The sequence below is a fragment of the Oncorhynchus nerka genome, linkage group LG27 (genome assembly GCF_034236695.1).
Source record: "Oncorhynchus nerka isolate Pitt River linkage group LG27, Oner_Uvic_2.0, whole genome shotgun sequence".
Lineage (NCBI taxonomy): Eukaryota > Metazoa > Chordata > Actinopteri > Salmoniformes > Salmonidae > Oncorhynchus > Oncorhynchus nerka.
The window spans coordinates 107521699-107531344 of record NC_088422.1 but is presented as its reverse complement, the minus strand read 5'-3'; the positions used below and the strand labels follow the sequence as shown (position 1 = coordinate 107531344).

Sequence of the window (9646 nt, the reverse complement as noted above, 5' to 3'; positions counted from 1 at the left end):
GGATGATCAGGGATGTTCTCTGTTTAGTGAGTCCACCAGATCAGAGGCAGTAGGGATGACCAGGGATGTTCTCTGTTTAGTGAGTCCTCCAGATCAGAGGCAGTAGGGATGATCAGGGATGTTCTCTGTTTAGTGAGTCCACCAGATCAGAGGCAGTAGGGATGATCAGGGATGTTCTCTGTTTAGTGAGTCCTTCAGTAGTGATGACCACATGTTATCTTGATAAGCGTGTGAATTGGACCATGTTCCTGTCCTGCTAAACATTCAAAATGTAACAAGTACTTTTAGGTGTCAGGGAAAATGTATATTATTTTCTTTAGCAATATAGTGAAGTAAAAGTCAAAAATATAAATATTAAAGTACAGATACCCTTTAAAAACTACTTAAGTAAAACTTTAAAGCATTTTTACTGAAGTACTTTACACCAGTGGAAAAGGGGATATTTCTAGTGAAAGGTCAGTTGAATCTGAGAGGGTCAATGTGCATCACTATGTTCTCTGGGCCTAATATACAGTTGCGTCTAACAGATGTGAGAGTGACGAAAATATGAATCTTCACAAAGTTTCCTGCTTCAGTGTCTTTAGATAATATTGTCTACTATTGTTACTATGGAATACTGAAGTATAATTACAAGCATTTCATAAGTGTCAAAGGCTTTTATTGACATTTACATGAAGTTGATGCAAAGAGTTAATATTTGCAGTGTTGACCCTTCTTTTTCAAGACCTCTGCCATCTGCCCTGGCATGCTGTCAATTAACTTCTGGGCCACATCCTGACTGATGGCATGCTGTCAATTAACTTCTGGGCCACATCCTGACTGATGGCATGCTGTCAGTTAACTTCTGGGCCACATCCTGACTGATGGCATGATGTCAATTAACTTCTGGGCCACATCCTGACTGATGGCAGCCCATTCTTGCATAATCAATGTTTGGAGTTTGTCAGAATTTGTGGGTTTTTGTTTGTCCACCCGCCTCTTGAGGTTTGACCACACGTTCTCAATGGGATTAAGGTCTGGGGAGTTTCCTGGCCATGGACCCAAAATATCGATGTTATGTTCCCCGAGCCACTTAGTTATCACTTTTGCCTTATGGCAAGGTCCTCCATCATGCTGGAAACGGCATTGTTTGTCACCAAACTGTTCCTGGAAGAAGAAGTTGGGAGAAGTTGCTCTCGGGGATGTGTAGGTACCATTCTTTATTATTATTGATTGCACAATCACTTACAAAATAAACGGATAAGGACATGGGGGGTTAAATACACAACACGTAATGATGGAATTGAAACCAGGTGTGTGGGAAGACAAGACAAAACAAATGGAAAATGGATCGATGATGGCTAGAAGACGGGTGACACCGACCGAACAAGGAGAGGAACCAACTTCAGCTTGCCAACTTGTTCTTAGGCAAAATTGTGAGTGAGCCCACTCCCTTGGCTGAGAAGCAACCCCACACATGAATGGTCTCAGGATGCTTTACTGTTGGCATGACACAGGTCTGATGGTAGCGCTCACCGTGTCTTCTCCGGACAAGCTTTATTCCGGATGCCCCAAACAATCGAGAGACTTTGCAATAAAATGCAATTCATCTGATCACTCTTCATAACATTCTGGAGTGTATGCAAATTGCCATCATACAAACTGAGGCAGCAGACTTTGTGAAAATTAATATTTGTGTCATTCTCAACTTTTGGCCACAACTGGAGACACGCTCTGACCAGTCTGTCTCATTACTGCCATCTAGTGGACATGACAATACACTTCTGACCAGCCTCTATCTCACTACTGCCATCTAGTGGACAGGACAATACACTGTTCTGACCAGTCTGTCTCACTACTGCCATCTAGTGGAGGACAGGAAAATACACTGTTCTGACCAGCCTCTCCTATCTCACTACTGCCATCTAGTGGACAGGACAATACACTGTTCTGACCAGTCTGTCTCACTACTGCCATCTAGTGGAGGACAGGAAAATACACTGTTCTGACCAGCCTCTCCTATCTCACTACTGCCATCTAGTGGACAGGACAATACACTGTTCTGACCAGTCTGTCTCACTACTGCCATCTAGTGGAGGACAGGAAAATACACTGTTCTGACCAGCCTCTCCTATCTCACTACTGCCATCTAGTGGACAGGACAATACACTTTTTGCATAGAACAACACACAGGCAAAGAGACTGGCTTTCTATCCTCTGGGATAGAGGCCCACAGACAACACTGAATTGGTTTATATGTTGGAACAAATGATAAACTTTAATTTATACACCAAGTGGACGGGCAGGAGAAAACAACCGTTGCTGTGACAGAAATATGACTTCCAGGACTCAACGAGGACATTTCTAAAAAAGACATCCGTAACCTCTCATCACATCTTCTCCATCAGCTCTCATCAGATTCATCACAGGTTGAGTATGAAGCAGTCAACCTTCTCCCTCAGCTCTCATCAGCTCTCGATTCATCACAGGTTGAGTATGAAGCGGTCAACCTTCTCCAAGTAAGGTGGCTTCAGGTATCCCTGCAGTTCAGTCTTCTTCACCCACAGGAAAGGTTCTTCCTGACTGGCTGAACCAGCAGACAGGAAAGCTTTGAAAAAGAAGACCTTGGCTCCCACGCAGCGCTCTGTCCGGACCTCTTTGGGGAATGTGTACCTGTACACTCCACAGGGGGTGTTGCCAAGGAACGTAGCCTTGAAATCAGCCTCTGGAACCAAGAACAAACTTGGCGTTAGAACGGAGTTGGAGAACACAGAGTCTTTACTGATGTACCAGTACAGTGTTCAGGTGAAGGACTATTATCATGATACAGAACTAGAATAGTTAGATATAGAGCCCTGATCAATAACATTGCATAGATCTCCTGCTCAAGCATGTGCCGTCTAGATATTTCTGGAACCTTCCGGCGTCCAGCACTAGAGAAGGTGTTGGAAACCTGATGGAAATGTCTGACAGAGGAAACACTGCACCCCCCCCCCCCAAAATTGGCCCCCTAATTCAGAGCACTACTTTTGACCAGGGCCTATGAAGTAGTGCACTAGATAGGGCTCCAGTACCACCACACAGCTGACCTGGCAGGCTGCTGAGGCCTCTCTCTGCTGTCTGTCGGAGAGTCTCCCCTGCCTCCCACTGGGCCTGAGGGAGCAGCCAGATGGTCTCTTTACCGACAGTCTGCTGGACCAGCAGCACCAGGCTGTCTCCTAGACACCTCTCCACTGAGCCCAGCGGTGTCCCACCTACATCTGAAACACAGAGTTACAGGTCAGTTTGACAGTCTGCTGGACCAGGCTGTCTCCTAGACACCTCTCCACTGAGCCCAGCAGTGTCCCACCTACATCTGAAACACAGAGTTACAGGTCAGTTTGACAGTCTGCTGGACCAGGCTGTCTCCTAGACACCTCTCCACTGAGCCCAGCAGTGTCCCACCTACATCTGAAACACAGAGTTACAGGTCAGTTTGACAGTCTGCTGGACCAGGCTGTCTCCTAGACACCTCTTCACTGAGCCCAGCGGTGCCCCACCTACATCTGAAACACAGAGTTACAGGTCAGTTTGACAGTCTGCTGGACCAGGCTGTCTCCTAGACACCTCTCCACTGAGCCCAGCGGTGTCCCACCTACATCTGAAACAGAGTTACAGGTCAGTTTGACAGTCTGCTGGACCAGGCTGTCTCCTAGACACCTCTCCACTGAGCCCAGCAGTGTCCCACCTACATCTGAAACACAGAGTTACAGGTCAGTTTGACAGTCTGCTGGACCAGGCTGTCTCCTAGACACCTCTCCACTGAGCCCAGCAGTGTCCCACCTACATCTGAAACACAGAGTTACAGGTCAGTTTGACAGTCTGCTGGACCAGGCTGTCTCCTAGACACCTCTTCACTGAGCCCAGCGGTGTCCCACCTACATCTGAAACAGAGTGACAGGTCAGTTTGACAGTCTGCTGGACCAGGCTGTCTCCTAGACACCTCTCCACTGAGCCCAGCGGTGTCCCACCTACATCTGAAACACAGAGTTACAGGTCAGTTTGACAGTCTGCTGGACCAGGCTGTCTCCTGAGACACCTGTCCACTGTTTATGCCCAGCGGTGTCCCACCTACATCTGAAACACAGAGTTACAGGTCAGTTTGACAGTCTGCTGGACCAGGCTGTCTCCTAGACACCTCTCCACTGAGCCCAGCGGTGTCCCACCTACATCTGAAACACAGAGTTACAGGTCAGTTTGACAGTCTGCTGGACCAGGCTGTCTCCTAGACACCTCTCCACTGAGCCCAGCGGTGTCCCACCTACATCTGAAACACAGAGTTACAGGTCAGTTTGACAGTCAATGTAGTTTCCTACTATCACCGACTGTGTTGACTGATAACTACCTTGAGGGAAAATGTTGTTACTATGACTGAGCTGTTGTCCCACCCAGCTATCTGGAGATGACTATGTCTATGGATAAGAGCGTCTGCTGAATGACTAACATGTCAATGATGTTTATGAAGCATTTCACTGTTAGTCTCCACCTATTGGTCGTGAAGCATTTCACTGGTTAGTCTCCACCTATTGGTCGTGAAGCATTTCACTGTTAGTCTCCACCTGTTGTCTAGGAAGCATTTCACTGGTTAGTCTCCACCTATTGGTCGTGAAGCATTTCACTGTTAGTCTCCACCTGTTGTTCATGAAGCATTTCACTGGTTAGTCTCCACCTGTTGGCCGTGAAGCATTTCACTGTTGGTCTCCACCTGTTGCTCATGAAGCATTTCACTGGTTAGTCTCCACCTATTGCTCATGAAGCATGTCAATGTTAGTCTCCATCTGTTGCTCATGAAGCATTTCACTGGTTAGTCTCCACCTGTTGGCCGTGAAGCATTTCACTGTTGGTCTCCACCTGTTGGCCGTGAAGCATTTCACTGTTAGTCTCCACCTATTGGTTGTGAAGCATTTCACTGTTAGTCTCCACCTGTTGGTCATGAAGCATTTCACTGTTAGTCTCCACCTGTTGGTCATGAAGCATTTCACTGTTAGTCTCCACCTGTTGGTCATGAAGCATTTCACTGTTAGTCTCCACCTGTTGGTCATTAAGCATTTCACTGTTAGTCTCCACCTGTTGGTCATGAAGCATTTCACTGTTAGTCTCCACCTATTGGTCGTGAAGCATTTCACTGTTAGTCTCCACCTATTGGTCGTGAAGCATTTCACTGTTAGTCTCCACCTGTTGGTCATGAAGCATTTCACTGTTAGTCTCCACCTGTTGGTCATGAAGCATTTCACTGTTAGTCTCCACCTGTTGGTCATGAAGCATTTCACTGTTAGTCTCCACCTGTTGTCTAGGAAGCATTTCACTGTTAGTCTTCACCTGTTGGTCATGAAGCATTTCACTGTTAGTCTCCACCTGTTGTCTAGGAAGCATTTCACTGTTAGTCTCCACCTATTGGTCGTGAAGCATTTCACTGTTAGTCTCCACCTATTGGTCGTGAAGCATTTCACTGTTAGTCTCCACCTATCGGTCATGAAGCATTTCACTGTTAGTCTCCACCTGTTGGTCATGAAGCATTTCACTGTTAGTCTCCACCTATTGGTCGTGAAGCATTTCACTGTTAGTCTCCACCTATTGGTCGTGAAGCATTTCACTGTTAGTCTCCACCTGTTGGTCATGAAGCATTTCACTGTTAGTCTCCACCTGTTGTCTAGGAAGCATTTCACTGTTAGTCTCCACCTGTTGGTCATGAAGCATTTCACTGTTAGTCTCCACCTGTTGTCTAGGAAGCATTTCACTGTTAGTCTCCACCTATTGGTCATGAAGCATTTCACTGTTAGTCTCCACCTGTTGGTCATGAAGCATTTCACTGTTAGTCTCCACCTATTGGTCATGAAGCATTTCACTGGTTAGTCTCCACCTGTTGGTCATGAAGCATTTCACTGTTAGTCTCCACCTATTGGTCATGAAGCATTTCACTGTTAGTCTCCACCTGTTGTCTAGGAAGCATTTCACTGTTAGTCTCCACCTATTGCTCATGAAGCATTTCACTGGTTAGTCTCCACCTGTTGTTTATGAAGCATGTCAATGTTAGTCTCCACCTATTGGTCGTGAAGCATTTCACTGTTAGTCTCCACCTATTGCTCATGAAGCATTTCACTGGTTAGTCTCCACCTGTTGTTTATGAAGCATGTCAATGTTAGTCTCCACCTATTGGTCGTGAAGCATTTCACTGTTAGTCTCCACCTATTGGTCATGAAGCATTTCACTGGTTAGTCTCCACCTGTTGTTTATGAAGCATGTCAATGTTAGTCTCCACCTATTGGTCATGAAGCATTTCACTGTTAGTCTCCACCTATTGGTCATGAAGCACGTGGACCAATAACACGTGATTTATTATTTGATCTGTTCCTAATGTTTTGTCGAGTCAGTGCACAGGGAATAGGGTGCCATGAAGGACAACCTCTCTGCCTCCTACCTCTGTCTCTGAGAGCAGGTTGGAAGTGTTTGAGCTTCTGTTCCCAGGTGTCCTCCTGGTCCTGAGCGGTGATGGTCTCCTGGCCACCGTAGTCTGCCTCCTCCTCATCTGAATCATAGTCGTCTGCCTGTTTGCGAGTCGCACGTTCTGAGTCCTCTAGGAGTCTCTGTTCATGATCCGACAGCAAGCTTCTCTCCAGCTCCATCTGGGATTAGGATATCACAGAGAGGTCACCCTCTCAACCCCTAGGATATCACCCTCTAAACCCCTAGGATATCACCCTCTCAACCCCTAGGATATCACAGAGACGTCACCCTCTCAACCCCTAGGATATCACCCTCTCAACCCCTAGGATATCACCCTCTCAACCCCTAGGATATCACAGAGACGTCACCCTCTCAACCCCTAGGATATCACCCTCTCAACCCCTAGGATATCACCCTCTCAACCCCTAGGATATCACAGAGACGTCACCCTCTCAACCCCTAGGATATCACCCTCTCAACCCCTAGGATATCACCCTCTCAACCCCTAGGATATCACAGAGACGTCACCCTCTCAACCCCTAGGATATCACAGAGAGGTCACCCTCTGTACCCCTGGGATATCACCCTCTCAACCCCTAGGATATCACCCTCTCAACCCCTAGGATATCACCCTCTCAACCCCTAGGATATCACAGAGACGTCACCCTCTCAACCCCTAGGATATCACCCTCTCAACCCCTAGGATATCACCCTCTCAACCCCTAGGATATCACAGACGTCACCCTCTCAACCCCTAGGATATCACAGAGACGTCACCCTCTCAACCCCTAGGATATCACCCTCTCAACCCCTAGGATATCACCCTCTCAACCCCTAGGATATCACCCTCTCAACCCCTGGGATATCACAGACGTCACCCTCTCAAGCCCTAGGATATCACAGAGACGACACCCTCATTCATAGGATATCACAGAGTTTGAGCGTCTGTTCCCTCTCAACCCCTGGGATATCACAGAGCCACCGTCACCCTCTCAACCCCTGGGATATCACAGAGACGTCACCCTCTCAACCCCTGGGATATCACAGAGACGCACCCTCTCAACCCCTGGGATATCACAGAGACGTCACCCTCTCAACCCCTGGGATATCACAGAGATATCACCCTCTCAACCCCTAGGATATCACAGAGACGTCACCCTCTCAACCCCTAGGATATCACAGAGACGTCACCCTCTCAACCCCTAGGATATCACCCTCTCAACCCCTAGGATATCACAGAGACGTCACCCTCTCAACCCCTGGGATATCACAGAACGTCACCCTCTCAACCCCTGGGATACCACAGAGACGTCACCCTCTCAACCCCTGGGATATCACAGAGACGTCACCCTCTCAACCCCTAGGATATCACAGAGACGTCACCCTCTCAACCACTAGGATATCACCCTCTCAACCCCTAGGATACCACAGAGACGTCACCCTCTCAACCCCTAGGATATCACCCTCTCAACCCCTAGGATACCACAGAGACGTCACCCTCTCAACCCCTGGGATACCACAGAGACGTCACCCTCTCAACCCCTGGGATACCACAGAGACGTCACCCTCTCAACCCCTGGGATATCACAGAGACGTCACCCTCTCAACCCCTAGGATATCACAGAGACGTCACCCTCTCAACCCTAGACAACAACATCACTAGACACCAACATCACTAGACACCTAGCCTACAGCTAGACACCAACATCACTAGACACCAACATCACTAGACACCTAGCCTACAGCTAGACACCAACATCACTAGACACCAACGTCACAACACCTAGCCTACACTAGACACCAACATCAGACACCTAGCCTAGCTAGACACCAACATCACTAGACACCAACATCACTAGACACCAACATCACTAGACACCTAGCCTCACTAGACACCTAGCCTACAGCTAGACACCAACATCACTAGACACCAACATCACTAGACACCAACATCAGCTAGACACCAACATCACTAGACACCAACCTCACTAGACACCAACATCACTAGACACCAACATCACTAGACACCAACACTAGACACCAACATCACTAGACACCTAGCCTACAGCTAGACACCAACATCACTAGACACCTAGCCTACAGCTAGACACCAACATCACTAGACACCAACATCACTAGACACCAACATCACTAGACACCAACATCACTAGACACCTAGCCTACAGCTAGACACCAACATCACTAGACACCAACATCACTAGACACCAACATCACTAGACACCAACGTCACTAGACACCAACATCACTAGACACCTAGCCTACAGCTAGACACCAACATCACTAGACACCAACATCACTAGACACCTAGCCTACAGCTAGACACCAATATCACTAGACACCAACATCACTAGACACCACTAGCACCAACATCACTAGACACCAACATCACTAGACACCAACATCACTAGACACCTAGCCTACAGGTAGACACCAACATCACTAGACACCAACATCACTAGACACCAACATCACTAGACACCAACATCACTAGACACCAACATCACTAGACACCTAGCCTACAGCTAGACACCAATATCACTAGACACCAATGCGAATCCAAATCCATCCAACAAGTAAATTAATGCCAGTAGGCCTATAGTTGACTCTTCTGGTTAGAAGCATTTGCATAGGCCTACATTATTTTAGGTTCATGTGCCCATGAGGACAGTTTTTTAATTAAATGTTACTCCCGAACTAGTCTTGGAAGTTGATTGGTTGAATATGTGTTAGTGCAAGGCTTGAAGCAAAGGCTTGAAGCAAAGGCCTGCATTGGCCTGCACATCCACCGCGGTCAGCAAACCATCACAGACTATTCACTAGTGACTACAGCCATTGACAAGTGAATGGAAACACATTTACATGATGCATGAGCTCAGCGAATTGGTCTTCGATCGGGTTCCGCTCCTGTGATATGACAGGCAGCCTCTGGAGACACACCGCCCCGTACAGCTTCCATGGCGACGCGACGCTTTCCGTTTTACCTCTGGTCTGAGTTGCAGCTCGACAAGCAGAACCGAGAGAAATTTGACGAACTCCTGTATGTTTTAGCCCTGTCCGTCTGACATTTGTAATAAATTGCCATAAAGGGCGATTCGCCATTCTCGAGCAGGGCGCTGCCATCTTGATTCTCCTGTTTCCACCCACAATCCTCTGCGAAGAAGGG

At 47.6% G+C, this 9646-nt stretch overlaps 1 protein-coding gene across 1 annotated transcript; it reads right to left on the bottom strand.

Annotated features, from left to right (window-relative positions):
* Positions 1-2462: 2462 nt before the first annotated feature.
* LOC135565456 (large ribosomal subunit protein mL46-like) lies at positions 2463-9646 on the bottom strand. Its single transcript, XM_065012517.1, has 4 exons — positions 9343-9646; positions 6419-6641; positions 3069-3233; positions 2463-2704 (listed from the first exon to the last, which is right to left on the bottom strand). The coding sequence occupies exons 1-4, from the start codon at positions 9601-9603 to the stop codon at positions 2463-2465; spliced, it is 891 nt and encodes a 296-aa protein (XP_064868589.1). The 5' UTR covers positions 9604-9646.

What these genes read in the sequence shown, in the direction of transcription:
- LOC135565456 (XM_065012517.1), bottom strand. Translation starts at nt 9,603, where the DNA reads ATGGCAGCGCCCTGCTCGAGAATGGCGAATCGCCCTTTATGGCAATTT. An exon ending in AGGTAGGAGGCAGAGAGGTT is followed by an intron (nt 3,234 to 6,418) that starts GTCCTTCATGGC and finishes TTTCAGATGTAG; the next exon opens with GTGGGACACCGCTGGGCTCA. An exon ending in AGGCCTCAGCAGCCTGCCAG is followed by an intron (nt 2,705 to 3,068) that starts GTCAGCTGTGTG and finishes TCTTGGTTCCAG; the next exon opens with AGGCTGATTTCAAGGCTACG.